This window comes from Stenella coeruleoalba (assembly GCF_951394435.1).
Source record: "Stenella coeruleoalba genome assembly, chromosome: 11".
In the NCBI taxonomy this organism is placed as follows: Eukaryota; Metazoa; Chordata; class Mammalia; order Artiodactyla; family Delphinidae; genus Stenella; species Stenella coeruleoalba.
The window spans coordinates 6,658,556-6,686,210 of NC_137157.1; the positions used below are offsets into that span (position 1 = coordinate 6,658,556).

Consider the following 27,655-nt stretch of genomic DNA (forward strand, 5'->3'; position numbering starts at 1 on the left):
CCATCGCAACCAAAAATAAAAATAAAATTAAAAAACAAAAAAAGGCGGGACAGTGTGGGAATGAGGGCTGTTCTCAGAGTTGGGCAGCAGGAACTCCCTCTGAGGAGGTGACCTTTGTGCTGCGATGTGAAGGGAAGGAGCTGGCCCCACTGGGGTAGGTGTTCAAGGCGGAACAGCAAGTGTGAAGGCCTTGTGGCTAGAACAAGCTTGTGGAAGAAACTTCCAGAAACAGATCAAGGAAGGCAGGTGGCTGAGGGGACAGTGAGGATGAGACTGGAGAGGGAGGCAGGGCTAGAGGGGTACTCCAGCGGGAGTGACCAGCAAGTGCGGAGGCCCTGGGACACAGTGAGGGCCAGTGTGGCTGGAGTGGAGTGGGGAAGAGGAGAAGACAGGGGAGTTCACAGGAGGCCTCCGGGCTAGAGAGCCACTCTCCCCTTTCATCTCTCACCTTCCATTCTGTCTCTGGCCCTCACACATCCTGGAGCAGGGCTGGGACTCCTCAGTGGGCAGGGGAAGGACTCAGCCTGGGCCTCTCAGGCCCTGATGGCTCTTCTCTACACCTACCGTCTGCTGAGGACTCTGCTGAGCGCTTGACTCTCCACACCTACCGTCTGCTGAGGACACTGCTGAGCGTCTGACACACATTAGGTCTCCTGGTGCCTGTCCCCATCTGGAGGATAAGAAAACGGGCCTGAGCGTTGAGACTTGCTGCACACAGCCTGAGCCCACAAGAGGCTGTCTGCTGAAGCTGGGAAGAAGGACGTAAATTGGACCTGGTCCCTACCCTCTTGTAAGTCTGTCTCCCCACCTGTAAAATGGGTGAGTGAATAAGCCAGTGATTCTCCACCCTCTCAGACGTGACACCATTTAAAAACAACATTTATAACAGCCGCTTTACGCTCCTGAAGTCACCGCTGATACCACCCACCTATACAGAATTTTTAAAAAAATCAACACAAAGGGGACTTCCCTGGTGGTCCAGCGGTTAAGAATCTGCCTTCCAATGCAGGGGACGCAGGTTTGATCCCTGGTCAGGGAACTAAGAGCCCACATGCCGCGGGGTAACTAACCGTACGCACTCTAGAGCCTGCGTGCAACTACTGACCCCACGCTCTCTGGAGCCCGCGCTCCACAACTGGAGAGGAAGCCCTGAGCGCCACAACGGAGAGCCTACACAACTACGACCCAACGCAGCCGAATAAATGAATATTAAAAACAAAAATGCAAAACCCAAACATACTATAAAAGCAAAAAAGGAAAGGACTTCATAAAATGATGCACATTTCAGCATGTAAATGCTGGTGGCCCCAAGGCCCGTAGACGGAAGCATCAGGAGTCTGCATGGACGCATGGTCCCCGCACTGGCGCAGCCTCTAATGCCGCCCGCCTTCCCCGCTCTGCCGACAGGGGTGCGGTTTTCCCAGGCGGGTCACAATTGTTGGTTAGTCTCCAAGTAAGGCAGGACCCAGTTCCTTTGGCTACAGCGCAAGTGCGTTGCTGGCAATCCCATATTTGTTTACACCAGGAAAAAAGTCCTGCGTGTTCATACAAGAAATGGAGCGAAACCCAGGATCAAAGAATCGTAACCGGCGCCTCCGCCCCGGGAATGTCCCGAGCGTTGGGAGACCCAGTGGGACGTCCCATCCCGTCCCCGCCTCCACGTGACCGGATCCCTGCCGTCCCGACACCCAAATAAGACCCCACGAAGTTCCGAAACGCTTCTGGAGGAGGGCAATCCGGCAGTCACAGAATTACATGACATCAATGACTCCACTATTGGGGTAGTTTAAGGAAATTATTTAAGCGCTATTTTTACACTTCGCTTTCTTCGCGTGGAGGTGCGAAAGGGCCTTAACTCCCGCGCTCCTCTGGCCCTTTCCTAATCCTGCGCACCTGCCTGCCCTTCGCTGTGCAGCCGGCCAAGGGTTGGTTCCTGGTTTCCGCGTTCTTTCCCGGCACCTCGCGGAGGGAGGAGTTAATGGTCCTGTTTCACGACTGAGAAAAGGAGGGCCAGCCAGCAGCCAATCACGGCTGCTAAGGCGGGGACCTGGATTTCCCTCCTCCGGTGCCCAATCTTCACCAGCTCGTCTCTCCACGGACCTTCTTTCTGATGCCAGGTTTTCATCTGCGGTGTGATGTTCTGTCGAGAACACATAACTCCACTCACCCGTTGTACTTACAGCAGTGATTCATAGGGCACTTAATCTTTGTTCGGCGCTGGTCTAAAACGCGTTGCACGTTTAGTCTTTGTTTTATGTTTCTGTTTGCGGTGTTTCGGCCACACCGCGCTGCGTGCGGGGGTTTTACTTCCGCGATCAGGGATCTAACCCCGGGCTCGCTGCAGCAGAACCGCGCAGTCCTCACCACTGGATCGCCAAGGAATTCCGTTTCCTGCTGTTGTTGTATTTTTCATTCACTGGTTCGACATACTGAATCTCCCACCGGGATCAGTGCTGGAGACTGAGATTACATAAATTAAAAAAAAAAATACAGATTCGGAACACTTCATTTGGCCCTCGCAGCGACGTAGTTCATGTGCCCCATTGTGCAGATCAGGAAGACAACGGTCAGGCTGGCAAAAACATTCGGTTGTAAACGTTCTACGGCCCAGAAGTGTGAGCCGTGGTACGTAAGCACTGCATTATAACCCACACAACGAGGCTCCCGTGAAGTGCACGTTGTCTCCCCCTAACAATTAACTGGTAACACTCCCAGTCGACGCCGCTAGTAAGCTCCAAAGAACTGACTGTATTATTTTAACCCAATATTAACCCTTTTACGGGTTAACAACCCCGGATAGGGGCGCGAGGTTTGACCACCACCGTTAATCGACAACGTAATTCCTTAGTTCGTTTTTAACTTTCCTCAAATGGGTTAATTTCTAAATTCTACCTTTTAAATGCAAGGGGTACGGGCAGATCGCAACACCCAGGCATCCCGCAAAGTAGGCGGGTCACCGTAGGGGCAACCTTTACCCGCTCAAAAATTCGTCTCACATTAGCAGTGAGGATTCGGGCGTCACCCCGAATCGTTATTTTCCTTACTCATAAGTTTAAGGCATAAACCTCTACTAACGCTTACTTCCTAGGTAATGAATCCCATTCTCATTAGCCCTACGGTGAGTGGCAAAGTTGACCGTCGAACCGAGAACCTCTTTCCTTTGAAGATTGTCTTACTCATTTAATTCTTTTCTGTTGCTTTTCATTTTATTTGCTCGTCTGGAGAAAGAGGGAACGGTAGGGCTACGACCCGCCGTATGCAGATAAGCAGCGGACGTCGCAAAGGCTCACGGGGAGAGCCCCGCCCCTTCCGGTTCTTGCTCGGTTTGATCTGTCGCGAGACTTCGTCAGCCGGACGCCGGAAGCCGCTAGTTGCTCCGTAGCGGCCGAAGGGGCGGGCTCCAGGGCTGAGGGACGATTAGCTGCTCGCGGCTCGCGCGGCGGTGCAAGATGGCGGACATCTCCCTGGACGAGCTCATCCGGAAGCGAGGGGCTGCGGCGAAGGGGCGGTGAGCGGCCTTTTCTCCTTTCGGGGTTCACGGCCCGAGTCTTAGCGGGGCTCGGGGCGGAGGAGGGAACGGTCTGGGCGCGACGCGGAGGTCCGTCTGCTCCCGCCCCCTGCCACAGCCGCGCTCCCCATTGGCCCGGCCGCCGCCGCCGCCGCGGGCCCGGCCGCCCGGCTGCCCACTGGCTGCAGGCGCCGTCGCTCCGGCGGGCCGGGGAGAGGCCGGTCGGACCGCTGACGGCGGAGGGGCCGGACTGAGGGGCTTGTGGGAGCGGCCCGAGGGGCGCCCCGCGGGGGGCGGAGCTGCGGTTGTGGAGGGGACGCGCTGTCCGCGGCCCGGAGGGTCTCTCCGGCGCAGCCCCTCGTCTGAGGAGCCGGGCGCTGCCCCACGGTCTCAGCGCGGCCTCAGAGTTAGGACGACTGGAGTTGCGCGGGCAAGTGATTTGCTCAGACTCTGCCGGTCTGTTAGTGCCGAAGCCGAGATCCACACCCAGACCTTTAATTTCCAAATCTTGCGCCTGCTTGTTCTCTAACACTCGACTCCCTTTGTGCGGCATTTCAGGTTCTCTAAGCGCTTTGCTGCCCAGGCGGTCTTTGCTCTTTTCGCAGCCCTGCTGGCCCGCTCTTAATGTTTTCCCCATTTTCCAGATGAGGAGCTGGAGGCGGAGTGAGTTGCCCGAAGCCACGGAGAGCTGAGATCGGTGCCGAGTGCACTTTATGAGCTGGCTGAGTTGGCCTCAGGCTTGGGCAGAGAAACAGGTGGGACGGGGCTGGAGGCCGGCTGTTTCTCGATGGTTCGCAGAGAAGACTGTTCTGTATTTGGGTGAGGAGTCGCGGGGATGGTTCGCAGTTAGGTGCTCCGGACTTCCCCTGGACCTTCAAACGTTGTTAGTCATTTCCAGCCTTTGTGCGCTCCAGTTCACCTGTATGAAAGAGTGGGAACTTAGGCCAGTAGTTTTCCAGCACGCGTTAAATTAGTTCACATGTCCTGTAAACAGCCGGGCTGTAAAGGTAGATGTAGTTTTCTCAGGTAGTCATTCACTCAGCAGACGTGAATTTATTAACACTGCCTGCGTGCCTGTGGCTAGAAAATGGATTCTTTTACTCTCTGAAAGGTATCCCCCCACCCTCACCTCTGCACACATAGCCACTGCGCCCGCCACCACGGAATTCACCAGCCAGCGCTTCACCTGGCTTCTGGTTCATGACAGGCACCCAGCATTAATTTACTCTACCATTACGTGTGAGTGGTTCTCTCCTAGGTCTTCCCTCTAGTAACTGGTGTGGAATTGGTGCTGGGTCCTCGGGCCACTTCTAAGCCCATCCAGGTCTCACAGGTTTGCTCGACAGTTGCCGAATGAGCCAGCTTCCCAGGACCTGCGCTTCCTGCAGTCACTTCCCTCAGTTCCTGACTGCAGGCCGTCTGTACTTTTTTTGGTGTTGATGTGTGCAGTCTTGTGTTGGGCATTGGGTGGGCATGCAGGGAAGGGAGGATATGTGGACCCCTGGGAAGAGCAGAGACTGTGCAGCCAGGCAGACCTGGTCCCTTGGCAAGGCCCATTGTTGGGTCTGTACCTCCCTGGCCAGGTGACTTCTGAGCTGGGCAGTTTCCTCATTTGTAATAATGGTTCCTGGTAGGTGGTTGAGAGAATTAAATGAGAATGTAAGAATGTATATTTTAAAGTTTGTACCAGATAGTAAGGGTTTAGCAAATGACTTTAAAAGAGTAGAAGCCCAGGGCTTCCCTGGTGGCGCAGTGGTTGAGAGTCCGCCTGCCGATGCAGGGGACACGGGTTCGTGCCCCAGTCCGGGAAGGTCCCACATGCTGTGGAGCGGCTGGGCCCGTGAGCCATGGCTGCTGAGCCTGTGCGTCCGGAGCCTGTGCTCCGCAACGGGAGAGGCCACAACAACGAGAGGCCCGCGTACCGCAAAAAAAAGAAAAAAAGACTAGAAGCCCAAATCCCTTCCCCCAGGGGACATAATAGCTAAGCATTGGGGTCCTAGAGTCAGACTGCCAAGTTTCAATCCCTGCTTCTCCCACTTACCATATGATCTTATGAAAATTACTTAACCACTTCATGCCTCTCTTCCCTTATCTATAAAACATGGATAATATTCACTTCATTAGGTGTTGTCAGGACTTAGTCAATCAGTGTATCTAAAGTACATCAGAAAGCATCTGATGGGTACTGAGTGCCCAATAGATGTTAGTTATCATCATCGTTAAGGAAGGCTTTTAAGTACAGAAGTAACATCCAGTCTTCAGTGTGAGAATATTGCTTTGCTTTTATGTGAAGATTGGATTGGGGGAAGTGCAGGCCAAGAGACAGTGTAGAAGAAACTGGACTGCATGCTGTGTTTGGGTTAAACCTGCTGGAATCTCCATTTTTAGTTTGCTTGCACAGCCAGCAAAGGGAAAAACTAGATGGGGTGGGGAGGGAGTCCCCAGCAAGGACTGAAAGGTCTGAACAAATTTCAGTGAACAAACGTCAGTTCCTACAATAAACAAATGGGTATTTTACATGCTTTCTAGAAGAAATCACCTTACTGGAAACTTTGGTTTAATGTAGCATGGATGTCCCAGGAAGAACTTTGTGCTTAATAATTTAGGAAGAAAGAACCTATGACCATCTCAGAAAACTTCTTTCCTCTTCTTAGTGGAAATAGCAAAGGACTGAGCCCGTGGAAGTGTGAATAACCCCTTTTCACAGGTCATGGAATTTGCTTGTTCTTCAGAGCAGCCATTCTGTTTTGTGTTCATCGGACTGTGTGAGTCAAGAAAGGTGTCATCATCATTGTTATTACCTGGCCCCCAGTTAATCATCAAAAGGTTCCTTGATTAATATGAAATTAGAGAAAGGGGGGAATGATTTCATGGTACTTTATCCAGGCCATGGTGAGGTGCTCTCCTTCCCCACACACAGCACATCTCTAGTGGCTTCAGTTGTTCAAGACCCATAGATGAGTCCTTCCAGGGCAGCACTGGGCACCAGCTGTGGCGTGGGCCTGCCCCTCTTGTCGATTTCTTCCTTTAGATGTGAGAGTATCACTGATTTGGTTAGTCAAGTCACCTCGTCTTTGGTTTGCTCAGTTCACCCCTCACAGGATAGCTGTCTGTCACTCCCTCCATGTCGTTAGATGAAGGTGACACGGCAGCCTTAGTAGGGAAGTTGGGCCTTGAGTGTGCTGGAGGTGAGCAGCTCTGGGCCAGATGCATATGTGAGAGTCCTTGGAGCCGTGGGGAGAGGAGGTTAGGGAACTTTTGAGTTCAGGCCAGGGCTCTGGTCCTGGTACTCACTGCTGGTTTCCTTATTGAAATAAGGTGAAGGAAAATAGATCTAAAACAAGGAGGAGGTAAATGAGTTGCTACATTAGCTTAGAAGGGAAGAATTATAATTTAAAATGAAACATCTGCACAAGACTCTCTTGGAGGGTAAGGGGATCATGTCTTGTTTTTCCTTGTGTCTCTAAAGCACATAGTTCAGAATTGACCCTCAGTAATTGTTAGAACTAAACTGTGTTTCCTCCCTAAGATGACCTCAACACATACATTCTAACCCAGAGACCCCCATGGATTAAAATCCACTTTAGAATAGTCCAGGGTCCCCCTTGTGGGCCCGAATCCTTTGGACCGGACATCTGTCCAGAGCCAGCTGCCACTCTGCTCTCCACAGGTAGATCCAAGAGGGTGAGGCATTCCTAGCCTCAGACAGACCCTCCCTGGTCATGTGTATGCCAGGCTCCAGCAGGGGACTGGGGGAGGGGCACAGGCTCCAGAGGGCGTTTGCCCTCTCGCCCACACCACTCTTCCTAGGACCTGGTGGCGTGCCTGGGGAGCGTCTGGAAGCAGTGTACAGTTGCACTGTTTAAGGTGTGATGGGGCCAGGCAGTTAAGAGACTTGCTCAAAACCTCCCTCTCTCCCCATCCCGAACATTTACTGAGGCCAGAAGTGCAGAATGTGTTTCGGGAACATCAGATAGTCCGCCGTGGGAGGTGAGGCTGCAGGCAGTGGGGGCCAGACTAGTGGTTCCACTGAGGGGTTGGGCTTTGTTAGAGAACTCTTAGCAGTTCTTGGAGCAGGAGGGTAACATAACTGGTTCTATGTTTTAGAGACCTGCTTCTAGCAGGAGTGTTTATTTGAAAAATTCCTGATGACTAATGCCTGCCATATAAGCAGTACTGCTGCTTGCTGGGATGAATGGCTGTCTTTTCATGCAGGGAGAGGAGCAATGATTATAAAAAGCCTGAACACTGAAACCCCCTAAAGCTGCTTATGAAAGGAGTTGAAAGAACTGGTGTAACCAGGGAACTGAATACATGGAATTGAGGGAAAGTAGCTTACTCGTGCTCTTGCGTCCACAGCTGTATCACCTCCCTCCCCAAAATGTACCTTTTTGTGCTGTTCAAATAGATAAAAATACCAGCACGGGACATCTTGGTGGTCTTCCTTGCTAGACAAGCAGTATGGTGTGTGGGTTTCTGGTGAGCACCCTGTCCGCCAGCCTCAGTGTGTGTGCTCACCCTCTCGTCACTAGAGGGTACGCTATATCCCTGGATGTGACTGGAGTCCTAATTTTTTCCTTAGCTTGGGGACAGTATTCACCCTTCCTTAACTCCTTGAGTCCTGTTCTTTATTTTTGACCCACGCTTGATTTATTGGTATTTTAACTAGGTATAGTGAAGTTCAAATCCAGGTTTCACCATTATAGCTCTGTTATTTGGGATAGTTACTCTCCTTGAATCTGTTTCCTCATCTATAAAAGGTGGATAATAACCTAATTCTCAGAGTTGTGAGGGTTAAAGGAGGTGGGTCAAAGTTTATGGATCTGTAGTAAGTGCTCAAAGCTGTTAGTTGAGAGTGCCTTCTTTGTAAAATCTTTCATAAACCGTGGTAGCCAGTTGCCCCTTGTGTGGCCATGGCAGACATTGCTTATCAACCAGGGACTTCTGTGAATTCTCAATGGCAACACTTCAAACAGCCATTACAAATTATCAGAGAAGGGAAATTGTTGAGGAATATGAATAAATTAAGGTTTCAGAAGCCTAATCTCCCCCGCCCTTCCTTCTGCAAAGGTTTACTTTTCAGACCCAATTGGAATGAACCAGAAAACTTTTGAATCTGCCCCTTTCTTCATTCTCTGTTCAAGGATATGAATTTTGTTTTCAAGAATCTCATTGTTGGGACTTCCTTGGTGGCGCAGGGGTTAAGAATCCACCTGCCAATGCAGGGAACACGGGTTCGAGCCCTGGTCCGGGAAGATCCCACATGCCACGGAGCAACTAAGCCCATGCACCACAACTACTGAGCCTGCGCTCTAGAGCCCGTGAGCCACGACGACTTAGCCCACGTGCCACAACTACTGAAGCCCACGCCCTGCAACTAGAGAAAGCCTGCGTAGCAACAAGGACCCAACGCAGCCAAAAACAAATAAATAAAATAATTGTTTTTAAAAAAAAAGAGAGATAAGCTGATAATCCTACATCCATTTAAAAAAGAATCTCATTGTTCCTTTAATTATTCAAAATAGTTGCTTTCAGTAGCTTTTTCTTTTTTTTTCTTGGCAATAATGTTTAATTGCTTGAATGACTGGTGAAATTGGGTAACTTGACTTTTTGAAAGCATAATTATGCCATTGGGTCTAGATTTGCCCAATTTTATGGTATTGTAAAATCATGGTGTATCACACGATAAGATCATCCCACCTCCTGTAGTTATAAATATCAGGAACCTTTGGTAGGGGTACCCTGGTGATGGGAGGAGGTGGGATTTGGAGAAGACAGATGAAGATAGGACATCTTCATTCAGGAGGCCAGGCTCAGGTTTGGGTTAGGATGTGTCTGACGTCCACTGTGTGGTGGACCTGGTCGTCAATGAAGTATTCTACTGTCAGTGTGTATGCAGCCTGGTTCCCTTTGTAATGTCCACTCATTACAAAGAGACCAGCTGCTTTCTCTTCCGGGAGACCTTTCCTGAAGCTCCTGCAGCTCAGCAAGATCCTTGTGGGTTCCACTTTTGGAGTAAGGGCCAGAGTGGCCCTGTGCCATGGCTGTGTGGGTGCCCCTCTCTCAGCTGGGAGAGCAATTGGTGGCCAGGATCCTAGCAGGGCACTGGACCAGTTGGTGAGGGCTGGGTGGAGGACTGGCTTTGCAGGGGCAGTTTTCTCTAGGAGAAGCCCTTCCAGGGCAGCCACCCCTTCTCCCGTCTTACCTCCCCTGGGGCTTGGAGTAGGAAAGAGAGAAGCTTGGAATCTGTTATAATGGAAAGAGTCTGGAGTCTGGGGTCCAGTCCCAGCCATGCCACTAGCTCTTTGATTTGGTTTCTCCTCTGTAAAATGGAAGTGATGGCAGGTGATCTCAGAGATTGTGAGCCTAAAAGGAGAATGTAAGTTAGTAGCCTGTAGGATCCCTGACATAGCTCTCTGAGCCTTTGTCATTCCCCTGGGGCACTGTTGACATAGGGGAAGAGCTGTAGGATGTACCCTCTGGGAAGCTCTTAATCCTGTGGATGATGCAGGCTTGTAAACAAATCATTGTGATGCTGCGTGGTAAGTGCTTTAATAGAAGCTTTATTCAGTGCTTTGAGGGCTCCAAGGAGAGAGCCTTCAGCTGTGGAAGTTATATGGGAGAAGTGAAAGAATGCTCTTGAGGGTGGGGAAATGGGGAGAACTTAAACGCCTCCTCAGCTCCCCCCTCCCCCTCTGCGAGAGCAAAGACACTACAAGCTGTGGGCTGTAGGGGGCGCTCTCCACATTTGGTCTGCCTAGGGTGCCTTTTGACACTACTCTTTCCAGAAACCCTGGGCTACCTCTAAGCCCTCCCATGGCCCCACAGACTTTGTTTTGTTTTTAACATCTTTATTGGAGTATTATTGCTTTACAGTGTTCTTTTTCCGCTGTACAACAAAGCTATACATATACATATATCCCCATATCCCCTCTCTCTTGCGTCTCCCTTGCACCCTCCCTATCCCACCCCTGTAGGTGGTCACAAATCACCGAGCTGATCTCCCTGTGCTTTGTGGCTGCCTCCCACTAGCTATCTGTTTTACATTTGGTAGTGTATATATGTCCATGCCCCTCTCTCACTTTGTCCCAGCTTACCCTTCCCCCTCCCCGTGTCCTCAAGTCCATTCTCTATGTCTGCATCTTTATTCCTGCCCTGCCTCTAGGTTCTTCAGAACCATTTTTTTTTTGGATTCCATATATATGTGTTAGCATACGGTATTTGTTTTTCTCTTTCTGGTTTACTTCACTCTGTATGACAGACTCTAGGTCCATCCACCTCACTACAAATAACTCAATTTCAGTTTTGGGTTTTTTTTTAACATATATAAATTTATTTATTTATTTATGGCTGCATTGGGTCTTCGTTGCTGCACGTGGGCTTTCTCTACTTGGGGCGAGCAGGGGCTACTCTTCGTTGCAGTGTGCATGCTTCTCTTTGCGGTGGCTTCTCTTGTTGCGGAGCACAGGTTCTAGGCTCGCAGCTTCAGTAGTTGTGGCACGCGGGCTTCAGTAGTTGTGGCTCATGGGCTCTAGAGCGCAGGCTCAGTAGTTGTGTTGCACGGGCTTAGTTGCTCCACGGCATGTGGGATCTTCCCGGACTAGGGATTGAATCAGTGTCCCTTGCATTGGCAGGCAGATTCTTAACCACTGTGCCACCAGGGAAGTCCCCTCAGTCTCCCAGAGTCTCTACATGAGAAAATAGAGCAGGGATGGACAAGCAGTCCCACCTACCCACCTTAAACCTAATCTGATTGATTCTGTAAATGATCCCTTCCACTCTCTCTTCCACCTGTTTTTTTATTGTTGTTGTTGTTTTTAAATATTTATTTATTTAATTATTTATTTGGTTGCTCCAGGTCCTAGTTGTGGTATGCGGGATCTTCGTTGATGCGTGTGAGATCTTTCTTTAGTTGTGGCCTGCAGGATCTTTTTTTTAGTTGTGGCATGTGAGATCTAGTTCCCTGACCAGGGATCGAACCCAGACCCCCTGCATTGGGAGTGCGGAGTCTTAACCACTGGACCACCAGGGAAGTCCCTTCCACCTGTTTTTTGTATAAACCCACCGGAAAGTACTTAAATCCTAATTTGCCATTTTTCAAAGAAAATGACGTTATGCATCACTGCCTTAGGTCTGGCTCTGGCATAGTAGTGGCAGCAGGTGTTTTTCCACTATGCTTAGAATAACAAGATGAAGGTCCAGGTTTTCTTTTACTGGTGCCAGGAAGACTCACCTTTGGTTGCACTCCTGCTGTTAGCAGAGGAGCTGGTGGACAGTCTCACTCCCGCTGGCTGAGGAAGAAAGAGGCAGTAGGAGAACCCAGTGGCTTGCCCACTATGAAGGATGCCTCCTGGGAGGCCTGCGCAGTGATGTGGGACATGGTATAGGAACTTGTTTATTCAGTAGTTTTACCTTCTAACTCCAGGTCAGAGATTTTCAACACTGCTGTTCTCCAGGATCACCTGTCGAGTGAAAAATGCATATGCCCAGGCCTTCACCCAGATTTTGGACTCAGTAGCTCTGGGGTGGGGTTTAGAGAGCTGTATTTTTTTGTTTGTTAGTTTTCTTTCCTTTTTTTAGAGCTATCTATATTTTTAAGAAGCTCCTTAGATGTTTCTGATACTGAGCCAGGGCTCAGCAACACTTACAAAGCACGGGGCAGTGAATCAGGAATGAGCCCCATCCGCCACTTCCCTCCCAGTCCAGGGTAGGGAGAGAAAGGAAGAACACAAAGGATAATAGACACAAAGGAGGGCTGTCCTGGAAGAATCAGAGAGGGTTTCCCAAAGAGGAGGCGTAGGAGTTGGTGTCCCCAGGCAGGGCACCTGCCACAGGACTGTTTGTGTGGCTGGAAGCCTTATGGTGGGGTGGGCAGAAGCCCACAGATCCCAGAGAGGACTTCCAGGATTGGACTAGAAGCGTCTTCTGTTTCCTCGCAAGCCATTAGAAGAGCCAACGAAGGAGCCCCAGAAGAGAATGGGACTTGTTTTATGGAGTTTCGTTCCTTTCCAGTTTTAACAGTTTCTGGATTGACATTTTTGTTGTTGCAGACTGTGATAAGTATATATTTGGTCTTTGTCCTGGCACACAGTTTCTAAAACCCTTGGAATTTCCTGAGTGATAAGGGTGATAGGAGCATCTTTTGTTCTAATGAGGCAGCTCTTGGTAGGCCCCTAGGGAGCTTCAGGACAGGGGCTGGTCACCAGAAAGACCTAGGCATGATTAGCCTGTTGGAACTTGCAGCTCCACCCCACTCCCTACCCTGGACCTCCAGGGAGAAAAGAGGGGCTAGAGATTGAGCTTATCATCAGTAGCCAGTGATTTGATCAATTATGGTAATGGAACCTCCATAGAAACCCCTATACAATTGAGTTTGGAGAAACTTTGGGTTGGTGAACACATCCATGTGCCAGGAGGGTGGTGTTGCCATACCCTTTCTCTGTACTTTGCCTTACACATATCTTCTCTTTGGCTGTTCTTGAATTGTATCCTTTGTAATAAACTGGTAATAATAAGTAAACTGTTTCCCTCAGTCCTGTAAGGTATTCTAGCAAATTATGTAACTTGAGGAGGGGGGGTCGTGTGAACCCTCCATTTATAGCCCGTCGATCAGATGAACAGGAAGCCCAGGACTTGGAATTGACCTCTGACTTGAGGGCAGTCTTGTGGGACTGAGCCTTTAACCTGTGGAGTCTGTGCCAACTCTAGGTAGTTAGTGTCAGAATTGAGCTGTCAGACACCCAGTTGGTGTCTAGAGACTTAGAGAATTAGTTGGCGTGAGGAAAAAACCTACACATTTGGAGTCAGAGTATTGTGAATAGAAACAGTTCAGAGTGATTATTTTTCTGTCTACCAAGTCTTTATATCTTAGTCTGTTAGTCCTCTGGCTCCAAGCCAGACCCATGTGTTGGCTTTCTTGGTCCCAGCCCAGTGGGGATATCTGCCTGCCCTGGAGGCAGGAGGCTGCCAGAGGCCAGCTGGGCACCCTTCGTTAATCACTCAAGCTCTCTAAGCCTGTTTCTTCTGCTGTAAAATGGGCATAATAATGCCTGCTTCACAGGGTGCTGAGAGTGCTGATTGAGAGCAAGGATGTGGAAGCACTTTGGAAACTGAAGTTGCTCTTCAAGTGTGTGGGGTTTTGATATCTGGGAAATATTCTTATTTTTTGTGGTATTGTTTGGCGGTGTCTATCATACTGTCTAAAAACACCTGGTCTGGGAGCAAAAACAGTCTTACCTAGTGATAGAAACCAGCAGGCCCTCCCTCCTAACGTTGTTTACAGTGCAGAGTTAAAAGTCATAAAACTACGGAAGTCTCTATTCATTGTTTCCTCTGACAGGGAGCAGCTTTCTGGTTTCTCCAGGACTTTCTTTGTTTCCGGTATTACCATGGCTCTACTTCCACAGCCTGCTGTTGATATCCAGATCCTCTTAATGTTGCAGTTTTTATTTGCAGGCTCAATGCCAGACCAGGAGTTGGAGGTGTCCGATCTCGTGTTGGGATCCAACAGAGCCTTCTCGGCCAGCCAGCACGCACAGCCACCTTCCAGCAGAGATTTGATGCTCGGCAGAAGATTGGCCTCTCAGATGCCCGGCTCAAGCTGGGAGTCAAGGATGCCCGGGAAAAGCTTTTGCAGAAAGATGCCAGGTTCCGGATCAAAGGGAAAGTGCAAGATGCCAGAGAGATGCTGAATTCCCGCAAGCAGCAGAGCACGGTGCCCCAGAAGCCCCACCAGGTGGCTGATGCCCGGGAGAAGATCAGCTTGAAGCGGAATTCCCCTGCTGCCTTCATGAGCCCACCCATTGGGACAGTGACTCCTGCTCTGAAGCTCACTAAAACCATCCAGGTAGGTTGTGGCTCCTGTCACAGATTCCTGGAAACCAGTAACAGCTGTAGTTTCAGGCCAAGGACCAGGAGTGTTTAGGCAAAGTGACAATTCCCCCAGCTGTTTGTGTAGTAACCATATGAGGTAGGCAAGATATCATCTCACTTTTCTGTAAAAGAAAAGGGTGGGGGGTAGTCCAGAGAAATTAAGTGATTTTCTAAGTGAGATAGTAGTAGAGGGAAGTGAGAGGAAAGGACAAAACATTGACTGAGCTCGTGCTATGTAGCAGGTACTTAACATGTATTCCTCACTGCAACCATGGATTATTACCCCAGTTTTATAAAAGAAGAATCTAAGTCTCAGAGATGTGAGTAATTGTGCACAGTTACACAACCGGTCAGTGGGAGGGAGGACCAGGATAGAAGCCCAATCAGACCTGGCTCTTAGTGCAGGGTCTTGGCCACTTGCACAGCCGCTGCCCCAAAGGGAATGGAAACAATATCATTTAATCTTCTCAGCATCTTTGGTAAAAGGAACAGCAGCAGCAGTGAACATTTATTAAGCCAGGTTCATTGAGCCCTGCAAATGCATTGTCACATGATCTCTGGGATGATGAGTCTTCCTGTCGCTTTCCTGCTTTGGGCATAAGGCGGTCTTGTAGGGCCTTTTACCACAGACCAAAACTGAGTGCCCACCATATTTTAAGTTAAGTGATCCTCTACTCATATAGAGAACACATGCAGGCCCTGTGGGATGAATTGTGACCACTGGGTATTTCTAGGTTCCACAGCAGAAGGCCATGGCACCAACTCATGCCCATCCTGCTGGAATGAAGATCAACGTCGTCAATAACCACCAGGCCAAACAGGTGGACTGTGTGTGTGTGTATACACACGTGTGTGGTTTTGTTTGTTTGTTTAAATTTTTTAATATTTATTTATTTATTTTGCCTGTGCTGGGTCTTAGTTGCAGCATGCGGAGTTCTTAGTTGCGATGTGCAGACTCTTAGTTGCGGCACGCAGACTTCTTAGTTGCGGCACGCATGCAGGATCTAGCTTTCCGACCAGGGATCAAACCCAGACCCCCTGCATTGGGAGTACGGAGTCTTACCCACTGGACCACCAGTGAAGTCCCCCACACTTGCGTGTTTTGATGTGGCCTTCCAAGTGGATTAACTGAGGCCTGGCCCAAGGTTCCAATTTGAAGAGTTGGAGGAGGGATTAATTACATTTGACACTTTTTGCAGTGTATGAGTTTTAAAAAGAAATTTCTTAAATGCATAGGGAGAGAGAGGCAAATTGAAATTTTTTTTATTTTTATTTTTTTTATAAAAGTAGTATGTGCTTATACAGAAATTTTGCAAAACAGAGAAAGGTTAAGGAAGGGGATAAAAAAGTCCTCACGCTCTGGCTCTCTACAGCCAGCCCCTGTTGAAATTCTGCCCTGGTTCCTTCCTGTGTTGTGTGTGTGTGTGTGTGTGTGTGTGTGTGTGTGTGTGTGTGTGTGATTATTATTTATTTAATGCATAGTTGTAGTTGTGATTATGTTATTATCCAGTTTCATGTTGTTTGTTTTCACTTTATAACTCAAGCGTTTTTCTGTTTCACATTTACTGTAAACATTTTAATAACTGCTTGATCCATTGAGTTGACATTCGAGTTTATTTCAACCATTTTCCTGTAATTTCCACTGTTAGAAATCCTTCTATGAACATCTTGGAGGAAAAAAGCTTTTTCTAGAGTTTGGGTTTATTTCTATAGGCCAGATTGCCTGGCACAGACTTTGTAAGCCAAAGGATATAAACAGACATTTTAGGGGCCCTTGATAGGTAACTACAAGGTACCCACTTGTAGAAAGGTACTTCTGATGTAACTGGAATTGCAGCACTTTCATTGCGCCCTTGGGGGCAGGGAGGCAGCCTGCCAGGACTTGAGCCCCAGTCTCCCAGACCAGTTTCCCCAGGCACTCCCCCTGCACCCACTTCTCTCCCCACCTCACTTACTCCAGCCCTCATCTCCCTGTTGTCCTTACTCCAAATGTCTGTTGAGAGCCTGCATACCACGTTAGCTTATATTTCTTTATTTTCAGAATTTATATGACCTGGATGAAGATGATGATGTTATAGCTCCCATTCCTAGTAAACAGATGAAATTTGCAGCCTCAGGCAGCTTTCTCCACCACGTGGTATGACATCTTACCTTCTTCCTACACTCTGGGTGTGTCTGATCAGGTTCATGGGAGAGGTGGTGGAGAGTAGGGCCTTTCAATTCAGAAATATTTCTTCATTTGGGTCATGAGATTATCAAAACCGGAACTAGTCCAACCCCTGGCTTTTATAAATGCTGAGACCAGCAGCACGTCCACTGACTTGTTCAAGATCCCACAGATAGTGAAGTGCAGAGCTGCAGCTCCCAATTGCTGTGTCTGAGTCACTGCAGGGGAAATATAAGTGATCCCACAGGACAGAATCACATTTTATTTCCTTTGTGGCAGGACATTCTGCCTGGTCCCCTTCCTTCCATGGTCAGCAGCTCTGGCTCCATTCTTGAGTCTGGATTCCCTTGGCAGTGTGTTAGCAAGAATAAACTGAGCCTTGCCTGAAGGCTGCACCAGGTGCAGCCTGCATGCAGGGAAAGCTCGATGGACTAGGATGCTGATGCAGAGAAGGAAAGAAAGTAGTTCCTCGGAATATCAGGGACCTCTGAACATCACGCTCAGCTCAGTGCATGCGGCCAGATTACACATAGGGAGGCAAGTGGGTGCCCAAGCTAAGTGCCTTTGTTTGGTCTTCAGAGACCCAAAGACTCAGTTTTGGTCACTGCACTGAATATGTGGACTAATTTCCTGGTTACCGTTGAAGCTCTTAATGTGATGTGTGAAGCTGAATGATGCCAGTTTGTTACAAAGGGGCTGGGCCTTTCCTAACTCAGTTAGTGGCTAACCCTAATTGGAAAAAACCCTGTGTTTATATTAACTTATTTAAGACTTCCTTTCCTTCCCTCCCTGTGAGATGGGTACTATTATTACCCCTATTTTACGGATGAGGAATTAGGCACAGAGAGGTGAAATAAATCTGCTCAGCTTGTAAGTAGTGGATCAAGGATTTAAGCCTAAGCAGTCTGGCTCCCAGGCTATGTGTTTAACCACTACACTCACTGGCTCTTGAGATTCAGAAAACAGCTTGAGAAATGTGGGATCCAGCATGAATCTAGATTCACCTGGATTGGCAGAAGCTGGTGAATTGACCCTGTCCCATCATCTGCCTGTCTGGCTGCTGCATTCCTCCTTTTTCCTACGACAAGACCACCTGCCACTTCTGCCTCATGCATTTTTTTTTCCTCAGACACATTAAAACCAGGGAGTTCACTGGTTTATATTTCCAAGGGATCACATCCGCACTTAGGGGTAACAGGGGAGTGAGGGATGGAGCTGTTTCTGCTGCTTTGCACATGCTGACTCTGCCAGCATGTCCCTGACAGTCTGGGAGCTGAGGAGGCAGGGCTACACATTGTTCCTCTGTGCAGAACAGGGACCAAAAAGCTGGGAGTCCAGGCCTTCTTAAGAGTGAGTTCCTATTCCCAGCCAGCCCATCGTGATAGAAGCGTATCTAGGAGTGAACCTGACCCCGAGTTTTTGGCCTCTTAACTCCAAATTGTAGGGTTTTTATAAAGTCTAAACGGTATGGGTGAGCCTGTGGCTCCTGTTCAGGACTGCGTGGAAGCTTCTTGGAAAGGGCTTCCCACACTGGAAAGTGGCTTCTGTGAACACACGTGCAGGCCGTTTTTCTCTCCTCCTGCCCCTTCCCTGGCAGCTGGCACCTTTCTGGCTTTAGATCGATAATGGAACTGGGAGGTGGGAGGCCTTGAGATACTGGGGGTTGTCAGCCCCTTGGGGTGTCTGGGTCCCTAGCTTTTCAGATTCCTCTCTTCCTCTTTGTTTAGGCTGGGGTGAGCAGTTCCAAGCTTTCCATGTCCAAGGCCCTTCCTCTCACCAAAGTGGTTCAGAATGATGCATACACAGCTCCTGCTCTCCCCTCCTCTGTTCGAACAAAAGCCTTGACCAACATGTCCCGGACGTTAGTGAACAAGGAGGATCCCCCCAAAGAGCTGCCGCCTGCTGAGGTGAGGTGAAGGTGAAGGAGAGGAAGTGACCACACTAGTTGAGAGTTAGCCTGTGCTGGGTGGGCAGTGTGCTGTGTGCATCCGGTTGGGTCCTCATAGTGCCTTTGAGGTGGGCGTTGCCACCCCCGTTTTACAAATGAGCAAACCAAGATCCAGTGGCCCCTGCCCTCAGAGAGCTCACAGGCAAATAGGGAAAACAGAGCTGCAGACAGAGCACTGTGCCTGGTGATACAACAGAGGGCTGCCAGGAGCACTGAGGAAAGAGCATCTAATTCAACTGAACAGATACAGGAAGGCTTTAAAGAGAAAGCGCCATCTGAGCCGGGCGGGTCGTGAAACGTGAATGGCCTTCCAGGCAGAGGCTCGGCCCGAAAGGGCCCGGCGTATTTGGGAGATGATGAGAGGTTCCATTCCCTGGCATAGGGTGAGGGGGGCATGATTAGAGGGGCCCAATTGTGACAGGCTCTCCATGGGGGTTTCCTCTGGGCCTTCCTGGTCGTTTGCCTGAAGTGAGCTCTGCTGTTCACTGACTTCTGGTAACGTTCTTTTGTCTGTGGCAGCCTGTCCTCAGCCCTTTGGAAGGCACCAAGATGACCGTGAATAATCTGCACCCTCGAGTCACCGAGGAGGACATTGTTGTGAGTACTGTGGCCTGCCAGAAGTTCAACTCTCAAGCCACTTCTGTTTCAAGGGTCCCCAAGAGCACCCCCCGGTTAGCTGATTGTCTAAGAGGACTCACAGGACTTAGCATAGAGTTGTATCAGGGCTAAGATTCATTACAGGAACAAAGCAAAATTAACAGAGGGAAAATATTCGTGGGGCAAAGGCTGGAGAAAAGCACACTCAAACTTCTGGAGTCCTCTCCCATTGGAGCCACACAGGATACACTTTATTCCCCCAGCGGTTGGTTGTAATGACATGTGTGAAACCAGGGAAGCTCATTAGAGACTCAGTGCCCAGGGTTTTTATCAGGGACGAGTCATGTAGGCACCCTCTGCCTAGCACCAAAATTCCAGACTCAGAAGGAAAGCAAGTGTTTAGCATAAACTGTATTGTCGGCACAAACAATTTAGGCTCAGTGCGCCACTCTTATCAGTTAGGGTTATGGGAGCCCTCCCAGAATCTTAAGTTCCCAGATGCCAGCCAAGGGCCAGCCTTGGAAGCAGACCTTCCAAAGGAGAGCAGTCAGGCCAGGTATGTGAACCCTTTTCCTCACAGCTTCTAAACCAGAGCCAGGGGAATTCCCTGGTGGTCCGGTGGTTAGGACTCGGCACTTTCACTGCCGGGGCCTGGGTTCAATCCCTGGTCGGGGAACTAAGATCCTGTAAGCCATGCAGTGTGCCCCCCCCCCCCCAAAAAAACCTAAACAAAAACAGAGCCAGGTGCCCAACCTAAATCTCAGGGCCATGGAATTGTGCTAGAATGGGATCATTTAGTCCCACTGTGCAAAATCCAGTGGTTCATATTTTCCTCAGTCTTTGGAATTTCTTCCTCCTTTAGGGGTTTTCATGATAGCTCCAAAGTAAAAGGGATGAAATGGACTGGTGTTACCTAGTGGTTGGCCCCTCTGGATTGCGCTTCTGGTCCATCCTGTCCCACCCTTGGCAGTCATGGGCAAAACCCAATTCAGGTACCTAGTGAAGGGTGGCCCAGACTTAGCCAGGACTTTTCTTTTCTTTTTTTTTTTTTTTCATCTATATTGGAGTATAATTGCTTTACAATGGTGTGTTAGTTTCTGCTTTATAACAAAGTGAATCAGTTATACATATACATATGTTCCCATATCTCTTCCCTCTTGTGTCTCCCTCTCTCGCACCCTCCCTATCCCACCCCTCCAGGCCGTCACAAAGCACCAAGCTGATCTCCCTGTGCTATGCGGCTGCTTCCCACTAGCTATCTATTTTACGTTTGGTAGTGTATATATGTCCATGCCTCTCTCTCTCGCTTTGTCACAGCTTACCCTTCCCCCCTCCCCATATCCTCAAGTCCGTTCTCTAGTAGGTCTGTGTCTTTATTCCTGTCTTACCCCTAGGTTATTCATGACATTTTTTTTTCCTTAAATTCCATATATATGTGTTAGCATACGGTATTTCTCTTTCAGCCAGGACTTTTCAACCTCATTTTCATTCAGGCACCAATAAGACTGTTAAAGAACCCAGGTGCCCTTTTTACTCAACTGATAGATCACAGAATGAATGCAGCTGGACTCCAGCCTCTCCCTGCAGCTGAGTCCCAGGTTCTGTAACAGCCCACACTGGCCGCCACGTTTGTTAATGGTTTTAATTGTGAAATGTGAGTGCTGGGTGATCACTTTGTGAACAGTGCACATGAGAATAGAAATTGTTGCCTACTTTGTATAAGACTTGACAAATTAGAAAGAAAGCAATTTTTTCCTGATTATAAAAGTAATAATAGCTTTTATTTATTGAGTTAATTATAGCTATTATTATTTATATACTTACTGTGTGGCAGGCATTTTGTATGCAGGATCTTTGAAATTACAGAGGAATGAAAAACGAATTACCTGTAATGATTACTACTCATAGTAAACTGCCAATAATCATAGTGAACTGCCAATAATAGTCATCCTCACCTCTTTTCTACCCAAATAGGTAATGTTAAAAGAAAAACTAATAAAGTTAGAATCACACTTAGTATTCAGTTCCGTATCTTGGTTTTGATATGTAGCATTTTCCCTTTTATCATTAGAAACAAATCATTTCAACGACCTTTTCGTAAATCTTCTTTTTGTCCCTATAACCAACTTGTGAAGGCAGTTGCAGGTGAAGAAATGGCTTGGGTGCTAGTTGGCCTTTGCAGTCTGTATCCATATTGGGTTCCCTCTCTGGCCTCAGTCTGTGAAATGAGGAGGGATTGGAGTTGGAATAAATGATGATGATGACACAAGTGTACAAAGCACTGCCTTGAAAATGATTTCAGTTGAAACCCCTCAATCTAGCCAAACCAGGATGATTGGTCACCCTGTATAGAACTCCAGAATTTGTGTTTCTAACTGATTCCCAGATGATATATTAGCCACTGTCTTTGATGAGCCTATATGTCTGTCCATTCTCATTACAGACACTCTTGACAGAAATTCCATATTCCATAACTATTACCCTTGTTGAGGAAGTGGGCACTGAGGCAGGAGGACTTTGGGGGTGACTTGGAGTCACAGGGACTCCAAGGCTTGTAAGCCCAGACTCAGTTCTCACTGCCAGAACAGCTCTTCCCCTCATCTGGTCCCAGGTTGAGGCCTGTGGATGTCCCAGGACCACCTAAAATGGAGCCTCCCTGAAATCTTGGCTGCTGGGCATGTTCAGTCAGAGTGCGGCCACCAGTCAACCCAGAGCCCTGTCTGGAGTGTGTGAATGGCAGGCTGGAAGGATGACTGCCCAAAATTCTCCCTCAACCCTAACTAACCCGTCTTGTTCTTCACAGGAGCTTTTTTGTGTTTGTGGAGCCCTGAAGCGAGCTCGGCTGGTCCATCCTGGGGTAGCAGAGGTGGTCTTCGTGAAGAAGGACGATGCCATCACTGCATATAAGAAGTATAACAACCGGTGTCTGGATGGTAAGTCAGGGAGAAAGCAGCCACCTCACCTTGCTGCTCCTCACTGCTCACAGCAGGCCTTCCTCTGAGATGGGTGGTTTGACCTCCTGGTGCATTAAACCCTCCGGGCCCACCTGTGTACTAAGAGCAAGCAGAGATGTTATGTTTTTAATTGAAGTATAGTTGAATTACAATGTTAGTTTCAGATGTACTGCACAGTGATTCAGAGATAGATACACACACACACACACACACACACACACACACATTCTTTTTCAGATTCTTTTCCCATATAGGTCATTACAAAATATTGAGTATAGTGCTATACAGTAGATCCTTGTTGGTTATCTCAGCCTCTGCTTTTTCATTGGATTATTTAATCTGTTTACACTTTATGTGGCTTTCTTTTGAATTATATGAAAATCTAGTGCAGCATTTTAGTTCTTTTAATGATTTTTTTCCACTATATTTTTTGAGTCACTTTCTTAATGGTTGCTCAAGGGTTTACAGTATACATTGTAGGTTATCAGAATCTATTTCAGGTTAGTATTAACGCAGTTGCAGTGAGATTTAGAAATATTACTCCTATAGGGCTCTATTCCCTCTTCCCCTTTTTTTGTGCTGTTACTGTTACACTTATCACATGCTATATAAAGTGGGAATCCAGTCCTTGTAAGGTTAATCCTTCATGGACAAAGTAGACATCTGAACATAGACTTTGAATCTTTTTTTCACTTAATTTTATACCGTAAGCATTTTCCCTTACTACTTGTTTCACAAACAAGTTTGGATTGCTTCATGCTGAGTCCACTTTTTCCCTTACTTTGACTCTGATCTCCTGCATGAAGCCAGTTCTGTTGCCACTTGGCTTCTTGGTGCCATCATTGGCAAGGTTTCATGGACCTCATAACCCTGGGGTTTTCTTAGTCTCTGGCTTTGCCAAAACCTGACAGCCCCATCCCTAGCTGTGCAGCCAGAGCTGCCAGTGGTGTATGCTTTGACTCCTGGTAATGAAAATGGCAGTCCATGTCCTTTTGTGTGAGGAGCTGAAGTCCCATGGCAGAGCCTTTTCTTTTTTGGTTTTTCAGGGCAACCAATGAAATGCAACCTCCACATGAATGGGAATGTTATCACCTCAGACCAGCCCATCCTGCTGTAAGTTCCAAAGGTGGGGTGCTGGGGACCAAGTGGAGCTTTTCTGCTTGCCTACTCTGCATGATCATCTCTCTGTTCGGAGGGGTAAACTGCCTGTATCACAGCTCCATTCCATTTCCTCTGCTCTGATAGCAGGCAGACAATCAGGAAGCTTAAATTTGTACAAAGTAGCTTGTTACATCACTTCTGCAGGGGATTAACCCCACAGGGGCTAACATTAAGACCTCGTTCCCAGCCTTATAATTTAGAAACACCTGAGAAGAAAGTGGCGAGCAGGCCAGTTGTGTCCCTCTTTGCACAACTGTGTGTGCGTTGTCCGGGTGAGCGGAAAACCCTGCCTCCTCATGATTGACTCTGGGGGGCAGTGCTGGGTGCTACCCCTTGTTTTGTTACATACCCAGGCATACATTGCCTGGTCTAGGACTGAGGACTTTTTGAAGCCTGAGATGCAGAAAATGTCTAGACTGACATTCAGAAGGAAGTCCTTTTGTAGACAAGGATACACAGACCCAGGGAGAATGTTAACCTTGCCAAGGTGGGAGGGGTAGTGTGGGGCAGGCCTGAAATAGACTTTGAAATACCGAAAGACGGCACTTTGAACCCTGGATATTGCGTCGTGTGACTTACATAAGTTTCTTAAACGGTGTTCCAGGATTAAGTTGTATTCTGAAAAATGTGCGTTTTATGACCTAGTGAGTTTGGGAACCACTGGGCTAAACCCAGTTAAATCTATAAGACTTCTCAGAATGTGTAATATGCCGATGTGTGTTTGACCATCCCTGAGGGACATGCAGTGTTTCCTAAACTTAAAACCCCAGATCATAGCAGACTGCATCTCAATTGTCTCATCAGCAAATTTAAAAAATGATAGGTTTGCTGTAAGAAATGGAGTAAAAGGGTACAGAAAGCATTATGTTTGGTGCTCAGCTTTTGAGAGATCCTCAGCTAACAGTGGGAACGCTCTCTACGTACGGGAAACCCACAAGGACTTTGACTTTTCTCTGCTCTCTACAGACGGCTGAGCGACAGCCCCTCAGTGAAAAAGGAGAGTGAGCTGCCTCGCAGGGTGAATTCTGCCGCCTCATCCAACCCTCCTGCCGAAGTGGACCCTGACACCATCCTGAAGGCACTTTTCAAGTCCTCAGGGGCCTCTGTGACCACACAGCCCACAGAATTCAAAATCAAACTTTGAGCTGGGGAGCGAGACAGCCAGAAGCGGGGGCAGAGGAGGGTGGCTCTGTTTCCCAAAACAAAGCTTGTGACCTATGGGCCATTGGACTGGAGGCCCCTGAGCGTGGGAAGGGTCGCCGGGGGTAGAGAGCTTCCTCACTGGATGGTACCCGCCTTTCTGTGTTGTGTTCTACCCCGTGCTCTTCTGTATGTTAACATTTCCTGTAGTATGTCTCTTCTCTCTCCACCTCATCACCAAGGTAAGCTTGTGTTGCTCAGAGTGTCTCCCCCTAAACTCAGCCCTAAATTGTTTTTTTCTATCTGGAAATGGTGCCCTGAATTCTCTGGGTGGCCTTCTTGAGGCCCAATGGAATGCAGGCCAGGGGCTGTTTGAAGGACACTGCTCTTTCTTCAGGGGTGAGGGTTTGACTCCCCTTTCTCTTTTTTAAACTTTTCGAAGTGGGGAATGGAAGCCCCTGCCATCCTAATAGGAACCAGGTCAGCTCAAGATCTCTGCCGCTCACTCTCCTGGTCAGTGGAGGTGGCCTAGGTGGGGATCAGGTCACAGGCCCCTTGTCCTCTCACCGCAGTTGGCTCCAGACCAGTGTGTCTGGAGAGGACCCTGTGGCAAGGGCAGGGTGAGACTTGCTTCGCTAGGAAGAGTGCACCGCTGGCTCTTGGTTTGGGGGACCTGTACTGTCTCTGTCAACCTAGAGTAAATTCTTGAGTTCACACTCCCCTCTTCCCTTGAATTGTGCCGAGTACCCCACCCCAGCTCTCTTGGCCTTCTGGGTGTCACTGCTGGGAGGGGCTTTCATCATTAGCCTGCCATTTCTCACGCAGTACAGCATTGTCACACCCTGGTTTTGGTGCAAATGCCAGCTCTCTGCTAGTTGGGTGTTTCAAAGGGTCTGCCTCCTGTTCTGTGACTCTGGGTCTGGGGGGTTATTTGAATAGGAGTTGTTGACTTACTGCTAGATTTTTTTTTCTGGCCTTAGGTACAGGAACAGGACAATAGTTAGGGATGCTGAGAGGCGGCATATATCCAGCAGCCACCAGGGGGCACTGCTCCACTGTTGTGAGGGACCCACCCTGATGGGAGGGTATTTTCCTGCCTTGGCAGTCGGGGTAGGGGAGATGGGTGGTGGGGAGGGAGGTGAAAGAGCAAAGCAGCCTTTCCAGGCAAGCTGGTGAGTTGTTCCCTCAGTATGGTTCCAGGCATTTGGGGCAAAACTGTAGAACCTGGGGTAGCCCCAGAATATACCAGCACAGCATCGCTCCAGTGACATTCATTCTCAGTTTCCTGCCGGTTTGTTGGGACTGTAAAGGGAAGCCAGCCTAGCAGAGCTGGCATGTTTTGGGGGGCGGGATTCTGGGAGGGCTACAGATCAGTAGCAGGTGGTATGGAAGGCACAAGCCTAGAAAGTATAAACGGGACCTGAGACACTAAGGATCTCTCATGACCTACTTGGGGCCAGTCCAGTGAAGAAAAACCTGGAAACTCATGTTTCCACAGAGTTAAATCTGTCAAGCAGGGGGGACCCAGGGTTTGAACCGAGCTCAGTCCTCCAGGTCTGAGGTTGCCCAGGCCTGGGAAGCCCGAGGAATCTGCCTGTTGCTGCTCCACTTTCTAGTACTTTAAAGAAGGCTGCTTTCGTTCCCTTCTCCCTCTTTGAATGGGTGCAAACTTAGTTCTCTTCAGCAGCTGGGAGACACGCCTCCTACACTTTCCCCTCCTTGGCCCCAGAGAATGTCCATAAGACACTAGGACCTGGTTTCGCAGGTACTGGAGACAGATCACTGCGTGGACTCTGCTTTCGGGAGGGACGGTACGTATCCCGACTGCATGGCTTTATCCTCCTGTCTCCCTTCCAGTACCATGCCAGGCTGCTCTGCTTATCACAGGGTTTCAGTGAGCCCACTTGCAGCTGCCTGGCCATCTGGGCCCTGTCCTCTGGCTGGCCATATGGTACATTGCAGGGCAGAGCCTGTTTGCCCCCCTGTTCTACAGGATGGCATCGTGGGAAACAGAAGGTGGTAGGCCAATCCTTGTGTCCTTCACCTCCCACCCCCCTGCATTCCCCATCTGTGTCTCTTTTGTTCAAAAGGAGAGGAAGAGGCATTAAGGGATGGAGGAGACTGTGTTATCCATTTCTGAATAAACATTTGTTATTCCTACTTTAGAGCTGTCATTTCTGAAAAGATTATGCTAAGAGGCCTCATGGAATTTGGCACAAGGAAACGAGGATTTACCTCTGCTTTACGGCTCACCAGCTATGACCTTGGGACAGTTGTTCCCAGGACTCACTGAACTGCAGTCTCCGCAGCTGAGAGAATGTGAGCATCAGTGTATTGGAAGCACCTGGCAGAGGAACTCGGTACCTTCTGGGCCTAAAGTGCCTCACTGTGTATTAAGCATGGTCAGCTCCAACATAGTAAGGTCTGTTCATAGGGAACAGGGGAGCCCTTGCCTTGAAGTTACACTTACGGGTGAAATTTACTTCTTAGATCAACTATGCATTAGAAAAAAAGAAATTATACACACAAAATTTATCATCTTAACTATGTTTAAGTGTACAGTTCAGTGGTATTAAATACATTCACATTGCTGTACAGCCATCACCACCATCCACCTCCAGAGCTTTTTCATCTTGTAGGAGCTGAAATTCTCCCTTAAACACCAGCTCCTCATTCCTCTCCTGAGATCCTCCCCTGCCCCTGGCAACTACTATTCTATTTTCTGTCTTTATGATTTTGACTACTCATGTAAGTGGAGTCAGACAGTATTTGTCGTCTTGTGACTGGCTAATTTCACTTAGCATAATGTCCTTAAGGTTCATCCATGTTGTAGCATGTGTCAATTTCCTTTTTAAGGTTGAGTAATATTCCACTGTATGTATATACCACATTTTGCTTATCCATTCATCTGTTGGGCACTTGGGTTGCTTCCATGTTTTAGCTGTTGTGAATAATACTATGAACATGGGTGTACAAATATCTCTTCAAAACCTTCAAGACCCTGCTTTCAATTCTTTGGCTATATACCCAGAAGTGGAATTGCTGGATCATGTGGCAGTTCTATTTTTAATATTTTGAAGAATCACCATTCTGATTTACACAGTGGCTGCACCATTTTACATTCTTATATGGGAAGATGGGATGGAAGTACTTATCCGTATCCTTTCCACTAAATACAGCCCTGGATATTTTATATAAAACAAACATAAGACTGGAAGGTGGAGAGAAGAAAGACTGGCTGGGGACCTTGGGACCCAGTGAACGACTGGCATTGAGTTCCCTGGGTTTTCTTTTTGCTTCATACAAGC

At 48.4% G+C, this 27,655-nt stretch overlaps 1 protein-coding gene across 2 annotated transcripts; it reads left to right on the forward strand.

Annotated features, from left to right (window-relative positions):
* Nucleotides 1-3,372: 3,372 nt before the first annotated feature.
* POLDIP3 (DNA polymerase delta interacting protein 3) lies at nucleotides 3,373-27,265 on the forward strand. 2 transcript variants are annotated; one of them, XM_079935830.1, is made up of 9 exons: nucleotides 3,373-3,508; nucleotides 13,964-14,354; nucleotides 15,115-15,201; nucleotides 16,422-16,517; nucleotides 18,275-18,454; nucleotides 19,015-19,092; nucleotides 21,896-22,025; nucleotides 23,093-23,159; nucleotides 24,174-27,265. In XM_079935830.1, exons 1-9 carry the CDS (start codon nucleotides 3,450-3,452, stop codon nucleotides 24,349-24,351), a joined length of 1,266 nt encoding a protein of 421 aa, XP_079791956.1. In that variant the 5' UTR covers nucleotides 3,373-3,449; the 3' UTR covers nucleotides 24,352-27,265. The 2 variants fall into 2 exon arrangements, with proteins under 2 accessions (XP_079791956.1, XP_079791957.1); XM_079935831.1 differs by lacking the exon at nucleotides 23,093-23,159 and having other exon boundaries at nucleotides 24,174-24,306.
* The last annotated feature ends 390 nt before the right edge of the window (nucleotides 27,266-27,655 follow it).

What these genes read in the sequence shown, in the direction of transcription:
- POLDIP3 (XM_079935830.1), top strand. Translation starts at nt 3,450, where the DNA reads ATGGCGGACATCTCCCTGGACGAGCTCATCCGGAAGCGAGGGGCTGCG. An exon ending in TAACAACCGGTGTCTGGATG is followed by an intron (nt 22,026 to 23,092) that starts GTAAGTCAGGGA and finishes TTGGTTTTTCAG; the next exon opens with GGCAACCAATGAAATGCAAC. An exon ending in TCAGACCAGCCCATCCTGCT is followed by an intron (nt 23,160 to 24,173) that starts GTAAGTTCCAAA and finishes TGCTCTCTACAG; the next exon opens with ACGGCTGAGCGACAGCCCCT.